Below are 16,246 nucleotides of genomic sequence, written 5' to 3'. Positions count from 1 at the left end.
AAAAAAAAAAAAAACAAAAAAAAAAAGAATCTATGGCTTAGAAAGTAATAGTTGTTTTACTAAATGGTCATATTGTCAAATTTCCTTCTACATACTTAAGTTAACACCCATAAATGTTGGCTGCTTTTAATCGTGTCAAGAGAAACTTTTTGCAGCAGGCAGCAGGCAATACAAAGACTAAAACTGGCCAGAGTGTTGGGAATAAAAACCTAAGCATTGAGCTGCAAAAGGAGCATTTTATCACCCCCACCACCTTGGACACACATACACATTTACACATATGTAAACATATATGCATACCTGCACACATACACTCACACACAAACTCACATCCATCAGTAAGGCTCAGAAAACATCTCTGAAGAAGAAACTCCCTTGGAGAAACCTTTTTCTTTTTTCTTTTTTTTTTTTTTTTTTTTTTTTTTTTTTTTTTTTTTTTTTTTTTTTTTTTGGTGAGCAGTTATCAATTGGAGACAGTACCTGCACCTGAGTTAGGAATGGGGGCCTGTGTCTACTTTCAGATTATCTTTGTGTGTGTGTGTGTGTGTGTGTGTGTGTGTGTGTGTGTAATAATATTTAGGCCTCATCCATTCCTGTTTCTTTCCTCTTATGTCTGATTGCTCTGGGCAATCCTGGCAGTAATGTATTGGTAGACTTTCTTAAGCACTGCCTGTGGGATTATTCTTTCTCTTACAAAAAGCTACATGATAATATATAAGGCTATATGTGTTCTGTTACCAGAGAAAAGATAATTTAAATAGCAACATATACCATACCAATCTATGACATGTTGGCTTTGGTAATATGTATGTATATCAATTTTACCAAATTACCTCTTAGCACACAGTAAAAGACAAAGGAAAATCAAGTATAAATGCATCATTTTGCCCAGGGTAGTTTGATCTTTTTGAACATTAGTAAGAGCCTACTCTCTTCCTGTCTGCTTTCTTGGTTGGAGAGATTAGGGACTGCTCTAGTTTCTGTCTTTCTTATAGAAAAAAAAGAAACACCATCTTAACAGAGAGCTGTGAGGTCATGTGGGTGGTTGTTTTACTTATTGATATTAATATTATAAAGTAGCTTGGAATTAAAATATCTGTTTTGTTTGTTTTGTTTTGTTTTGTTTTTTCTTAGCGATAAACTGTATTTAGCTCTGGCTAGGCTGGAGCTCACTATGGAGACAATAGAGCTGACTCTTGCCTCTGCCTTCTCAGTCTGAGGTTACATATATGCTGCTGCACTTGGTTTTGGATTCTGAAATCTTTGTTTTTAAAAGACAAAAAGGAAGATCACAACATTTGTCAAGATGTCCAAAAATCACTTCTGGATCTTCAGAGCCTTTCATTTATGTGTTTTTCAAAACTTATTAATCAGCCACCATCTGTGTTCTGAACAGTAAAGCCTGTCTCCTATGGCATATGTTGCAGGTGAATGGTAACCCCTCCAGTTATACAATCCACAACTTTGTGACTACGAGTGCTCATGGCTATCATAAATAGATAGCAACAAGTTTTGCTTGGCTTTTCACTCCTCTCAGGCTGGGGAGTTTGTGGCTCTGAGTTACTGTTTTATTTATGTTTAACGGTCTTAAAATCCAGTATATTGTGATTATTTTGATACCCTCATTACCCTCTGATATTCCCCCTTCCTTTCTAGACTCCTTCTTCTTCCCACCTATTAGTCCTAGTGGGTATACTATAGAAAAAGCTAATCCCAGACTCCAGCAAACATTCACAGTTACTGCTCCTTTAGAAAGAATGGAGCTTCATGGGCACCTCCTGTTTCTATGATAGATAGCTGGAGGGCCCAATCTTGTGCAGGTGCAGGTATATAGTGCTATGTATTCAGGCTACAACTACAGCTTTGTAAGTAGATGGCAGCTGCTCAATCCTTGGTTTCTTATATTCTTTCTGCCTTCATTTCAGCGTTGTACCTTAAGTCGTAGTTGGTGTGTGTGATATGAGTGTCTATTTCTAAGGGCTCATCATTCACTCTCAGAACTTTGACCAGATAAACTCTCTTGGTGGGTAGGCTGGAGCGGTAGAAATGTCTGGAGACATTCTTTTCAGTTTTCCTATAGTTTCCTTGATTGCTCTTCATAAAGTAGTACTTCTCATAAGGAAATGACATTAGTTAATTAATAGACTCTATCCCTATTTGGGGGGGGGGGGGTCGAGACAGGGTTTCTCTGTGTAGCCCTGGCTGTCCTGGAACTCACTCTGCAGACCAGGCTGGCCTTGAACTCAGAAATTAGCCTGCCTCTACCTCCCAAGTGCTGGGATAAAGGCATGCACCACCACTGCCCGGCGACTCTATCCCTTTCTTATAAACACAGGATTTCACTATGTAGTACAGACCTTGTTAACCTTTTGTCTAAGTCTTCCATGGTTGTCCATAAAATTGGTGTGTCCCAACTCCTGGAGGCATACTCATACATAACACTTTAACAATCATTATTCATCTAGCTGTTAGCTAGCATTTTGACTATAGTAGACTCAGATTCAAGGACTCAGCTTCCTTACCCACCCAATTCAGGTCAATACCTGAAACCTTCTAGAATAGGCCTTCGCGTTCCACTCAGCCTGAACTACAACTCCCGGCAGCCTTTGCGCGCCCACCTCTGTCGTGGCGCGTGGCCTGCCGGGAGCGGGCAGGGTGCTGGCCCGGCCCAATGGGTGCGGGCTCCCGAGGAGAGGGCGGAGGAGAAGAGGAAGCAAGCGGGCTGTGGGCCGAGTCCCCATTCATTGCAGTGGCCTGCTGGGTTGGGGTCCAGTGTTTCGGGGGTCATGGAGGCGCTGATCCCGGTCATCAATAAGCTGCAGGACGTCTTCAACACAGTGGGTGCCGACATCATCCAGCTGCCTCAGATCGTCGTAGTGGGAACGCAGGTAAGATGAGGCCGCGATTGCGAGGCCTGGCTCGGCCGCAGGCCTGCAGGTGTCGCCAGGAGGAGGCCGGCAGCTCGGCGCTCCGCTCTGCTCCCGGGCACTCAGCGGGGCTGAGTGGCCCTGCAGCCTACAGCCCGGCGCGGCTTGGCCCAAGGGCACTCGGGGGACGCGCAGGCGGGCGTGTGGGCGGCTGTCGCTTCCTTCCGGCCGCTGAGGTCGCGACGGACTCTGGAGTTGCTGTGAGCAGACAGACAGCAAGCTAGTGGTGAGTCGGTGGCCCACGGAGCATTACAAAGTAAAAATAAGATTAAAAGAAAATCCCGGGTGTAGTTGGAGGTCTAAAGTTAGGAAGGAGCACCTGATTTTTCTTGTACCATGACTTTAGTGTTTGTAATTTTGTTACTGTGACCCAAATTTGGTATAAGGTTCTCAGGCCTTATGTGGGGTATTGGCGATAAGTCCACATTTTGTATGAAAGAATGTTGAATATCTAGAATAGCAGAGATATGTGAGTTTCATTTTTAAAAAAATGCCTGCTTTGAACTGAAGAGGAGCAACAGAACTTTAGGGGAGGAGGGCGTTTTTTGTTGGTTTTGTTTGTTTGTTTTAATGTTTGTGTGTACACCGTCGCTGTCTTCAGACACACCAAAAGAGGACATCAGATCCCATTATGGATGGTTGTGAGCCACCATGTGGTTGCTGGGAATTGACTTCTGGAAGACCAGTCAGTGCCTCTATCCTCCTGGGGAGAATTGTTTTGTTTTGGTTTTTTTGTGGGTTTTTTTTGGTGGGGTGGGGGGATTCGAGACAGGGTTTCTCTGTATAGCCCTGGCTGTCCTAGAACTCACTTTGTAGACCAGGCTGGCCTCGAACTCAGAGATCCGCCTGCCTCTACCTCCCAAGTGCTGGGATTAAAGGCGTGTGCCACCACACCTGGCGAGAATTGTTTTTGAGAGGAGCCCTACTCTGTATTTCAAGCTGGCTAAGAATTCAACTTGTTACCTGAATTGGCTGAAACTCATAGCACTCCCCCTGCTTCAGCTCCCTTGACTGAAAAAATACCATGCCTAGAATTTTTTTTTTTAATTTTTATGATGTGAGTGTTTTCCCAGGTGCTGGTTAGAAGAGAGAATATGATCCCCGAAACTGGAGTTACAAATGATTGTGAGATGCCATGTGGGTACTGGAAACCAGGTCCTCTACAAGAGCAGCCTTTGTTCTTAACCTCCGAGCCATCTTCCCAGCCCCTTTATAAACATACTTTTAGGTGCTCCCATTTGTTAATATTCTTTTCTTCTGAGGTGATGGGTGATTTCTCTGTTTTCCATGGGTTGTATGGCTACATCTTAACTACAGAAAGTGTATAAATATTATAAGAAGAAATAAATTAGAGGATATCCATATACTTCGAACCATCCTGTAGTTTATTATTATTATTGGCCTTTAAATATTTAAAGCAGTAGGAATTATTTGGGGGCTATTTGCTGGGTTGGCATAGATTGTTTTCGGACAGTCGTGTCTGCATAATCCAGCATTAACACTTGATGTTGGCTGTGCCCAGAGACCAAATTATCAAGAGTACTATTTGGTTTTTTGTTTGTTTTGGTATTTTGTCCCTGCGATCTTGTAGTAGAAGATTTTCAGTGATGCATATTATTCATTGTAATGAGATATTTAGTTTTTAAGTTAATTTTTACTTTATGGATATTTGCCTGTGTATGCATATGTATCAAATGCCTGTTGATTCCTTTGGGAGCCAGAAGGAGGCAACTGATCTTCTGGAACTTGCCATACAAATGGCTGTGAACTGCCAGGAACACGCGGGAACTGAACTGAGGTCCTTTTCAAGAGCAACAAGTTCTCTTAACGGCTGAAGTATCTCTTCATTGGGACTTTTATAATAAAAACTATTTTTTTGTAAATAAAACAAGAAAAGATGACTTAGTTAATTTTCTTTCATAACAATCAAGAATTGTGATCTAGCTTTAGAGCAGAAACTTTATACTCTTAAGAGATTTCCAAGTACATTTTAACTATGATACAATAAAAGAATCAGGGATATAGTGAATCAGATTAAAGAGATTAAAATCAAGATGGGCTTTCTTACACACAACAGTGTTAGCCAGTAGAGGAGTAATGGAGGGAAGAAGGAAGGCCTTTGAAACTCAGCTTTGATGATCTTACTATCTAAAATTTAATTTAATTTAATTCATTTAAATCAACATTTCTTAGCCATTTTGACTTATTCTTTTGAGAACTACCTGTTCAAATCTATTGTCCATTATTTGAATGAGTCTTTTTTTGACCATTGATTTTTTTTTTCAGTTCTTTATATCTTCTGGATATTAAGTTTCCTTCAGCAATATAACTGGCAAGATTCTCTTCCATCCTGTGAATTTTCTCTTCAGTTGTTCTACAGAAGCATTTTAGTTTTATGAGGCCCCACTTGTCAATTGCTAGCTTTAATTCTTAGACAAATGGAATCCTATTCAGAAACTCATTTTCTCTACCTATATCCTGTAAGGAACTGCCCATGTTTTCTTCTAGCAGTTTCAGGGTTTTAGATTTTACATTTAGGTCTTTGATCCATTTGCAGTTAGATTTTTGTGCAAGGTGATAGACAGATATGATCCTCATTTTGTTTTTCTACATGTGGACTTCCAGTTTTCTTAGCACTATTTCTTGAAGATGCTATCTTTTCTTCACTGCATGTTTTTGGCATCGTTGTCAAATATCAGAAGGTGGCTGTAGTCACATGTCCCCCTGTTTTTGTTTTCTTTGTTCTGTTGGTCTATGTATCTCTTTGTGCCATTACTTTACTAAGGCTCTATAATATATCTTGTAATCTGGAATGGCAATTGCTCTAGAAACTTTGCAATAGAATTGACTGTCTGGGGTATTGCATGATTTTGATTGTGATTGCATTGAATCTGTAAGTGTCTTCAGTTTTTTTAAAGGTTTAAAGTTTTTGCTGTATAGGTCTTTTTTTTTTTTTACCTCCCTGGTTATTTCTTCTTAGATTTTTTTTTTCTTCTAGGCTATTGTGAGTGGGAATGTGTCTATACTATGGGAATATGTCATATTATATTTATTTTTCTTATAGAAACAAGTGGTTAATTTTTTTTTTGTAAGTTGATTCTATATCCTGTCACTTTGCTAAAAATTCTGGTGTAATTTTTGTCTCTTATGTATGGTGTATCATCTGCAGATAGGGATAATTTCTAATTTCTTTCCCTTGCCTTATTGCTCCAACTGGTGTTTTAAGGAATATATTGAAAGGGAGTAGGGATGGTGGACAGCACTGTGTAGTTACTGATTTCAATATGATTCCTTTGATTTCCCCACCCCATTTAGGATAAATGTTGCCTATGGGTTTGTCATCTATAGCCTTTATTATGTTATGTTCCCTCCCTCCAGTCTTTCCTCTAGAACTTTGATCAGGAAAGCATGTTGGATTTTGTCAAAGCCCTTTCTTTATCTACTGGGATGATCATGTGATTTTTGTCTTTAGGTTTATTTATTTTATTTACTAAATTATTGTCTTGAATGTGTTAAAACTATGCCTATGTCCCTGGCTAAAGCCAACGTGGTCATGTTGGACGATTTTTTGTTTTGTTTTTGTTTTTGTTTTTTTGAATGCTTGTCTTTAGTTTGGCAGTATTTTATTCAAGATTTCTGAATTGACGTTTATCAGGGATATTGGCCTGTAGTTTTCTTTGGTATTAGAATGATACTGGTTTTATTATTGATTTAGAAGTACTTCTCTTTCTTTCTTTTTTTCTTCCTTCATTTATTTATTTGTTTGCTTTTAATAAAAGGGTTTGCTGTTGATCTTTAAAAGTCTGGTAGAATTCATCTAGACTTAGTGCTTGGCTTTTGTTGTTTGTTAGCTTGCTTGTTTTACCATTTTTGTCTCATTTATTCAAGGTTGTTTTAAGTGGTTGATCTCTTGGTTTAACTTTGGTAGTTTGGATCAATTTAGAAATCCTTCCATTTCTTTTAGGTTTTCCAGACTAAAGGAATACAGGTTTTTAAAGTAATCCCATCTAATACTCTGGATTTCTTTTGTGTCTGTTACAGTGTTTCTTGTTCATTTATTGATTCTGTTGATTCTGGTCCTCTGTTACTTTTGGTTAGTTGGACAACAGAGTGTTGATATGACGTATCTTGTCATAGAACCAGCTCTTCGATTCATTCTTTGTATTGTATTATTTGTTTCTGTTTCATTAATGTCTACTTTATTTAATTATTACTTGCTGTCTCCTGGTCTGTTCATGGTTTTTTTTTTTCCAAATTTTTAAATTTTATCATAAAGTCCCTTATTTGTACTCTTTCTGGTCTTTTAATGCAAGCAATAAGAGGCGTAAATTTCCCTCTTAGGGCTGCATTTGATGTGTCCCAGAGATTTTGGGGCACTTGTTTTCAAATTTTCTTTCTTTCTTAAGTTCTTCTTTGACCCATTCATAATTTATTAATGAGTTGCCTAATCTCTAGGAGTTTGTGTACTTATTAGAGATGTTTCCTGTTCTTATTTTTATTGTGTTATAGTCTCTATTAAGGATAATTTTGGCTGTTAACTTAGATAAATCTGAAATCAGATTGATCACAGATGGGGAGGATTTTCTTAATAGACTATTTCAAACAGGAAGACTAATGCTAAAGAAGACAATAAGTATGGACCACATCTGTTGGACCCACATAAAAGGGCATGGAAGAAATTTGCCTTTTGCCTGCTTGCTCTCAGTCTTGCTGGCAAGTTTATTTATCTTGCTAATGAGACATTCTTTTGCTGCTATTAGAACATACTTTAGAATTCCAATACAGACTGAAGATCCAACTGCTTTCCAGAAATCCTTCAAAGACTTCAGTGCTAGAGGCTAGGACTTCTGAGTCATCCAGGCCTGTGAATTTAACAGCTATAGGGTTCTTGTCTTTTCCATTCCTAGACAGTCATTGTTAAACTACCCAGGATATAGCATGTAAGCCAATCTAATAAATTTCATATGTGTGTGTGTGTATAAATAATTAGTTCTGTTAACCCTTACCAATATAGTCAGATAGGATACATGAAGTACTTCAGTTTTTGTCTGTTTCTTAAGATTTGTTTGTTTTTTTGTTTTGTTTTGTTTTGTTTTTTGTCTCAGAATGTGGTCTGTTTTGAGAAAAGTTTCCATGGGTGGCTGAGTAGAATGTACGTCAGCTTTTGGATGGAATAGCCTGTAGTGGTTCCTCTGAGGTATGATATCACTTTATCCCGATGTTCTTAGATTTTTAGTTTTGTTTGCTCTTTGTTTTTTGTTTTTGTCCAGACAACCTGCTTTTGGAGAAAGGAAGTGCAGTATTGAAGTCATTTACTGTTAGACGGCCGATTTTAATCTTGTCTTTAATTCCAGTAGTATGCTCTTTGAAACTGGATGTACCTGGTTTGGTGCATAAATGTTTAGAATTGCAAGTCTAGGTTAGTTGTTCCCTTGATCAGAATGAAATGCCTTTCATCTTCTCTGACTAATTCTTGTTTAAAGTCTGTTTTGTCCATTATTAGTATGGCAGTGCCTGCTTGCTTCCTGGTATCATTGATTGGAGTAACCTCTTCCTTTCACTTTAAGGTGTTGACTCCCTGAGACAAAACTTGTAACACCTGTGCTGGCTTGAATGAGAATGGCTCTCATAGGCTCATATATGATTTCTTGGACCTCAGTTAGTGGAACTGTTTGGGAAGGATTAGAAGCCCTGACTCTAAATACAGTCTGAGGGCTTCCAACTTCAAATTTTAGGAGGATCACAATTGGACTTAAATTTCATTACTGTGAAGAGGCATCATGACCACAGCAAATCTTAAAAAGGAAAACATTTAACTAAAGCTGGCTTTCAATTCAAAGGTTTAGTTTATTAAACCTCTGCCATTCTGGGAACTATGGCTGCATGCAGGCAGTCATGGTACTGGAGAGGTAGGTAGCTAAGAGTTCTTCATCCCAATAGGCAGGCAGCAAGAATAGCAGGAAGAAAGAGTGCCATTGGGCTTGGTTTGAGCTTCTGAAACCACAAAGCCCCATGACACACTTCTTCTAATAAGGCCACACCTTCCAACAGTGCCACTCCCTATGAGTCTATGGAGGCCATTTTCATCCAAACCAATAGAAACACACATGAAGGACACAAAAGCAAAGAAGGTGATAATGAATTTATATCAGAGAGGTGTGTCTTTGCACCATGTTGCAGCTCAAAATCTCCAAGAATAATCAGGCACTCAAGTTAATCAAGAAGAGAGTGAGTTGCACATTCATGCCACCAGAGGAAGCACAAAGAGATTATTTGACCACTTCAAGGAATGTAGCAGTTGCTAAGGACTGATCCTACCCTACTTGTCTCCTCCCTCAATTAATAAAATTTTTAAAAACTATATAGTCAAGTTTATGAAATCAAACTAAACAAAACTAATACAAAATTCTGAATAGAGGGGTGAGGAGGTAAAAGGAAAGACTAACTAGCATTAGATTATCAGTATACAACAACAAATGTTGACTGTATGGAACAGTATTGAACATGTGGAGCTCTTGGGAAATGTTGATTTGAAAATTTCCTCCATGTCATATTTCTTCAAGTAGGAAGTGTTATGGTTTGACTTTGGTCCCCAGTGTGGTTTGGAGGTGGTTGAATCTTAAAGAGGTAGTGGGAGTTTGTAGGTTCAATGGGGGTATTGCCCTTAGGAAGGTTTTAATAAGCTGACTTTATGGAGATAGTTCTCAGGAGAGTCTTCTGATCCTGGTCATATGCCTGAAGTAACCTAAATCAGTACACTTCCTTTTTGCTCAGTGGTTAAAGGATATGTGGTATGTGTTATCTGCAATGGCATTTTATTCAGCTTTTGTATTACTTTTCTATTGCTACAATTAAAACATACAGAAGGAACAGTTTATTTTGGTTTTCAGTTACAGATGGATACGAATCCATCACTATGATGATAAAGTCTGGCAGTAGGCAGGCATCTTGCTGAAACAGCAGTTCACTTTCTGGAACTAAATGAAAACAGTACAAAACAAAAACCCTGAGACAAACTGAAAGCAGTCCTGTAAGGGAAGTGGATAGGTCTAACTGAGTCCTGTGAGGGAAGTGTGTAGCTCTAAGCACCTACATTAAGGAATCAGAAAGAACATGAATAAATGGCCTAGTTATACAAGTCAAAAAGTTGGAAAAAAAAACAAGAACAAATGGAATTAAGAATTAGAAATGAACAGGGAAACATTATAAGAGACACCAAACAAATTCGGAATATTGTATAGAAATATTTTTAAAACTTTGTATTCCATGAAGTGGAAAACCTAAATGGAAGGGACGATTTTCTAAATTTATTGAAATCACCCAGATTAATCCAGAGTGTCAACAACCCAAAACAACTGAAGAGATTGAAATATTAATAAGCTTCCCAGCTTTTTCCCATTAGACAGTGTTTCTCTTTGTATAGCTTTGGCTGTCCTGGAATTCACTCTGTAGCCCAGGCTGGCCTGGAACTCTCAAAGATCTGTGTGCCTCTGCCTCCTGAGTAATGGGATTAAAGGCATAAGTCACATCTTTTATTTTTTATTTTTTGGAAGAAGGAGGGGAGCAGGGCTGAATGCATTCACAGTAGAATTCTACCAGACTTTCAAATATTGTCTACAGCCAATAGTTTATTTCTTAAACTGTTTAAAACAGTAGACACAAGGAGCACTCCTGGATTTCTTCTATGAAGCTCGTATCACTCTAATACCCAAATACTAATACCCAAACCACATAAAGATTCAGTAGTAAGAGAAAACTGCAGACCAATATTCCTAAGGACCATAGACTAAAAATACATAAAAAAATAATTGCAAACAGGATGTAGAGCTCCATCACAAAGAGTGTATACCATGACTGTGATGGTTTGTATGTGCTTGGCCTAGGGAGTGGCACTGTTGGGAGGTGTGGCCTTGTTGGAGTAGGTGTGGCCTTGTGGGTATGGGCTTACATAATACCCGTACTGCTAGCAGTCTTCAGATGGAGATGTAGAACTCTCAGCTCCTCCTGCACCATTCCTGCCTGGATGCTGCCATGTACCTGCCTTGATGATAATGGACTGAACCTCTGAACCTGTAAGCCAGCCCTAATTAATTATCCTTATAAGACTTGTCTTGGTCATGGTGTCTGTTCACAGCAGTAGAACCCTAAGACAGTGACCAAGTTGGCTTTATCTCTGAAATGTAGAAATAGCGCAGCACTTGCAAGTTAAAGTAATAAGTCACGTAAGTGGACTAAAAGACAAAAATCACATAATCATTTTCCAAATATTGACAAAATCCAACATGCCTTCATTTTAAGTCTTGGAAAATATAGGACTAGAAGAAACACAGTAAAAGTTATATATGAAAAAAACTACAGCCAACATCTTCCTCAATGAAGAAAAACTTAAAGCAATTACACAATGTCAGGAACAAGACGGGTGGCCACTGTGTCTACCCCTTTTCAGTACTGTCCCCAAAATATTAGGTGAGCAGTAAGACAAGAGAAAGAAATTAAAGGAATACGAGTAGAAAAAGAAGTCAAACTATTTCTATTTGCAGATGACACATACTATAAATTAGATATCCCAAAAATTGTACCAAAAAACTTGTAGAAACCAAAAACTCAGCAACGTGGCAGGATACAGAATCATCCTTCATAGCTTTTCTATCTGTACACCAATAGCAGACATACTAAGGAGGAGATCATGAGCACAGTAACCTAAAAGTAAATAAAATATCTAGGGATAAACCCTACAATGAAAACTTTTAAGCCACTGAAAACACAAATATAAATACTAGAAGATGGAAAAGCATCCTATGCTCATGGCATGCTAGAATTAACACTATAAAAATAACCATTCTACCCAAAGCTATTTACAGATTCTATTGTGGGAAATATTAAATAAATACACCATCCCACTCTAGCGCCGGCTACTCTCTGGCCCCAGTGGTCTCTGTCTTGCCAGCTCCATGACTAGCCCCAGGCAGCAGTCTCAGCTCTGTATTGCCTGTCTCAGAGGTGCTTGTATTTTCCTAGCCATCTAATCCCTGCGGCTAGCTGTCACAGATCTCTTTAACACAGTAAATCAAAACTCAAGAATCTTATAATTATCAGTTTTATATATCAATAAATTCTCAATTCAGAAGACGCCCACACAATAAATTCAGAGCCAATTGATAATGATACAAGCTGCACACCTAGATTAGACAAGTTTTCCCAATTAATCTATCCTTTTATGATGTTCATAGCTACCTGTGGCTATATAAGCCACATTGATAAGGTTCATCCTCTTCTCTATCCATCTTCTCTCGTCCTCCTTCTCCCTTCCTGTCCCTGTCTCTATCTCTGAAACTCTTAGCTCCACCTTCCTTTTCCCTGTCCAATCACAGGCTTCTTGTTGTATTAATATTTAAATTAAGTGGGGGGAAATTCTGCTACAAGATTCAGTGTAATCTCAATCAAAATCCCCATCTCATTCTTAGCAGAAATATATAAAATTACCTTAAAATTCATAAGAACCACGAAAGATCCAAGAAAGCTAAAACAATTTTGAGCAACTAAGTTAGAAAATCCAAACAAAAACAACCCCTACAATGTTAGAGAGATTTTACCATTCTAGGTTTGGGATGTATTAGAGAGCCATAGAACCATAGAAGTAAAAACAATGTAGCATACGTACACCAATGGAACAAAGTCGAAAACATAGCTTTGTAGCTTACCTTCATAACTTAGCATAACTTCAGCCACATAATATTTGACAGAAATGCCAACAACTGAGGAATAGGTCATGGAAATGAGGTACATATACATTATGGAATTTTTCTTTGAGTGAGGTAACCCTAGAAATACAAATGACACATATTCTCTCTCTCTTCAAAGGCTAGCTCTAAATCTTCAGATGTGAATAACATAGCTTTTACTATAGAAAATAGGAAAGTAAAACAGGACCATTGTTGCAGTAGGGGAGGGTGGGGTGGAGATCAGTAGAGAAGGGGATATCAAGGTAAAAGTGTTCATATCATGGAAATGGGGAGAGGGGGATTCCTTAGGCAGGGGGAAGGAGATAAATATAGAAGATGGTGGGAAGAAGGTAAAATAGCCGTAACGATGATAAAGCCATAAGGGAATGGGAGGATGCTTCTTGGGGGTGGGGGAGGGTGAAGTAAATACAAAGGTAGGTGGAGGAGGGTAAAGGGAAAGAATGTAATACAAGTGATTTGACAGTGGAAATGGGAAAATAGGGGTGCCTTAGGGAGTGGAAGGGAGGTCAATACAGAAGAAGGTTGGAGGTAAAATAACAATATGGATGTCAGAGAAAGCCACAAGGAATCATGCTATTCACTGTTTATCTGAGAATGAAAACAATGCAATAACGTGAGGGGCCACCAGCAGTTCTACCCAGTTGTGTAACTACTGGCTCTGTAATTGAACTTAAGACTCACTTAACAAGTGGGATACATCCCTGGTACTGAAAAACTAGCTACCTAATCAGTGCTAGTGAGATTGTAGTCACTGGAGGAGACTCTACAACCACTGATTTACTAATCCAGCATAATCCCTATCAGCAACCAGAACCATCTGTCCTTATACCTAGAGATAAGTGTAGTCTTCACCTAGCATCAAGGAAAGTTGTTTTTGCAACAGATGGAGACCACTACAGAAAACTAGAACCAACTGATAAACGGAGTTGTGGAGCCCATTCCCAATGGATACACCTACAAAACACTCCCACACCTACGGCCTTGGGAATAGGAACAAAGAGATTGTGAGAGACAGGATCTGGGACTTGTGGGAGATGTGTCTCCTAGTAATGGCAGAAACTGTATCCATAAAGCCTCACCAACATGACCACTCAGATATGAGAGCTGAGCAAGGACATCAATGAATATCCTAAATTGGATTGGGGAAGGCCCATGAGGCCCCAAACCTACAGAAAGAACTACAGGCTGGCTACTAAGTAAATCTGGGAGCAGAAGCAGAAGCCTGCCCCAGAGAGAAATATTCAGCCTTGAAAGCATAGACACAGGGATTCAACAGGGTGTGTGAGTGTGTACAAGCACGCAATAACAACTGATAGAAATACAGGCCATACATTTGAAAGAGAGTGGGGGGAAGGATATATTGAAGGGAGAAAAAGGAAAGGAGAACTGTTATAATTAAAATACATCTTTAAAATAACAATAAAACCTTTCCTCCCCAGGGTGCTTTTGATCATGGTTGCTGGCTAGTTTTATGTCATTTTGACAGAGACTGGAGTCATTTGTGAAGAAGGAACTTCAGTTGGCAATATGACCCCACTAGATTCATCTGTGGGGAAGTCTGTAGTACATTTTCTTGATAGATGTGAGTAGGCCCAACTCTCTGTGGGTTATGCCCACTCTGGGATGGTGGTCTTGGGTTTTTTAAGGATGCAGGCTTAAGCCATAGGGAGCAGACTGGGAGGCAAGCCTCCATGACTTCTGCTTTAGTTCCTGCATCTGTGTTCCTGCCCTGACATCCCTGAATGGTGGACTTCTAGCTTTAAGATAAAATAAGCTCTTTCCAAGTTGATTTTAGTCACAGTGAGTATTGTATCACAGCAAGAGAAAAGGTAACTATGATAAATAGCTTAAGTTTAAGTCTCCATGTATTGACGTTTAATTTTACACAGAATACTGTTTTAATGTACATATAATGCTGTTTTATATTGTCTTAGTGTTTCTAATGTTGTGAAAAATACAATGACCAAAAGCAACTTAAGGAAAAAGGGTTTATTTAATCTTATAACTCAGGTTACACCCACCCCATCACTAAAGGAAGTCAGAGCAGGAACCTAGAGCACAAAATTGAAGCAGAGATGATGGAGGAGCACTGCCTCTGGCTTGCTCCTTGTAGCTTGATCAACCGCCAGACGTGAGGAGTAGGGCTGGGGGGGGGGGTCAGGGAAGGGGGACAGGCCCCAACAGTTGACAGGTTCCTGGGAGGAGATAAGGAGTTGGTAAGGGAGGAGTGAGTAAGGCACAGTGACTTCTTGCTGCTCTGACTGACTAGCATTCAGGTTGCTTCTTTATTTATACAGGTTTCACAGAGCACAGTCAGACTCGTGATTATCCAAGAAGTATAGATTTTGTCTCTGGACGTGTGTTTGATTTTTCATTACATGTCTGGAGTTACACGTTCAGTCACAACTAGAAAGTACAAATAGAATAGATTTTATTATTATCAGCACTATAACTCCAATTCAAAGAATCTAAAGAATGTCTCCTCCAAAGCAAATACATTTATTATATGACAGCCTGTTTTTAGGCTGGCAATGTTTGCAGTTTGAAAGCACTCCAGACAAACAGAAAGGATCTTTTTATGAATAACAAACAGTAACACCTAACTCCCTTACTATATTGTTTCATCATCTACGATGTAAAGTAGAAGTTATTTTAGTCAGTCCATCTTATTTACTGAGTTCTATTCCTCCAGGGTTATACCCTGTATGATCCCCTGTCTTTAAACTACATTTTTAGAGTGCTCTAAGCATGTTGTAAAGGGATGCCATGAATCTGTAACCTATTCTCCTGGCCAGCTGGGGTTTGTCAACTATCTCTATGCTTATCCTGTTCCAGTTATACTATTTGAGCTTGCTTGAGAGTGGCTACCCCAAGATTTCTGGAGTCATGGCCTCAGAAGCAAATTTCAAGCATTTTAGTGCTTTATCATACTCTCCAAAGCATAAAGAAGACTCTCAGATAGGGCCAGATGAAGCTATTTCCCTAAAAGCAGAAGGGATCGTAAGTCCAGGACTTTCCTGAAAAGACTCAGACAACTGTCCTGGGAACAGACATAAAGTGAATCATAATGCAGAAAGTCCCCAAGAATGCGGAGACCAAAACCCCAAAGCAAGAGACAGTGACAGCGATGGCAGCATTTGGCTCAGTGCTACTGGAGCGGTCACAGCTGCACTGGCTTCATGACTGCCATTTCTGGTGGATGTGCCACTTGGCCTGCCTCCTTAAACAAGCTCACTGAGCTTGGCTCTCCCCATCAGTAATTAATCTAGAAAATGGTCAACAGAGTTGCCTACAGGCAATCAGGTTAAAGTATTTTCTCCTTTAAGGTTCCTCTTCCCAGACATCTCTGGTTTATGGCAAGTTGACAAAAACTAGCCAGGAGATGTATTATTAAATAATATAATTCTTCTTGACTACATTAAAAATAAAGTTAGTAATGCCCCATGTAAATGAAATAACTATGTACCTATATGATGCAAGTTTTAAGACTCTCAAGAGTATCAAAAACGTAAAACAATTTGGGGAAAGTGACTGCTTTTTATGTATTTTAAGTGTGGGCTTTTATCCAAGTTATTT

General features: G+C 39.1%; 1 protein-coding gene across 14 annotated transcripts in view; it reads left to right on the top strand.

Moving 5' to 3' along the window:
* The first annotated feature begins 2,634 nt into the window (after positions 1-2,634).
* The window catches only part of Dnm1l (dynamin 1 like), a 47,023-nt gene continuing 33,411 nt past the window's right edge, over positions 2,635-16,246 (top strand). For 8 of the 14 annotated variants that reach the window (XM_029470356.1, XM_029470353.1, XM_029470350.1 and 5 more), the window contains exon 1: positions 2,653-2,888. In XM_029470356.1, coding sequence (XP_029326216.1) covers positions 2,787-2,888 — 102 coding nt within the window. In that variant the 5' untranslated portion in view covers positions 2,653-2,786. Of the gene's footprint in view, positions 2,889-16,246 lie in introns of all 14 variants that reach the window. The other 6 variants (XM_021184667.2, XM_021184670.1, XM_029470352.1 and 3 more) reach the window with 3 other exon arrangements.

Source organism: Mus caroli, chromosome 16 (genome assembly GCF_900094665.2).
Source record: "Mus caroli chromosome 16, CAROLI_EIJ_v1.1, whole genome shotgun sequence".
Lineage (NCBI taxonomy): Eukaryota > Metazoa > Chordata > Mammalia > Rodentia > Muridae > Mus > Mus caroli.
The sequence above is the reverse complement of the archived record's forward strand: the minus strand, read 5'-3'. Positions and strand labels throughout refer to the sequence as shown.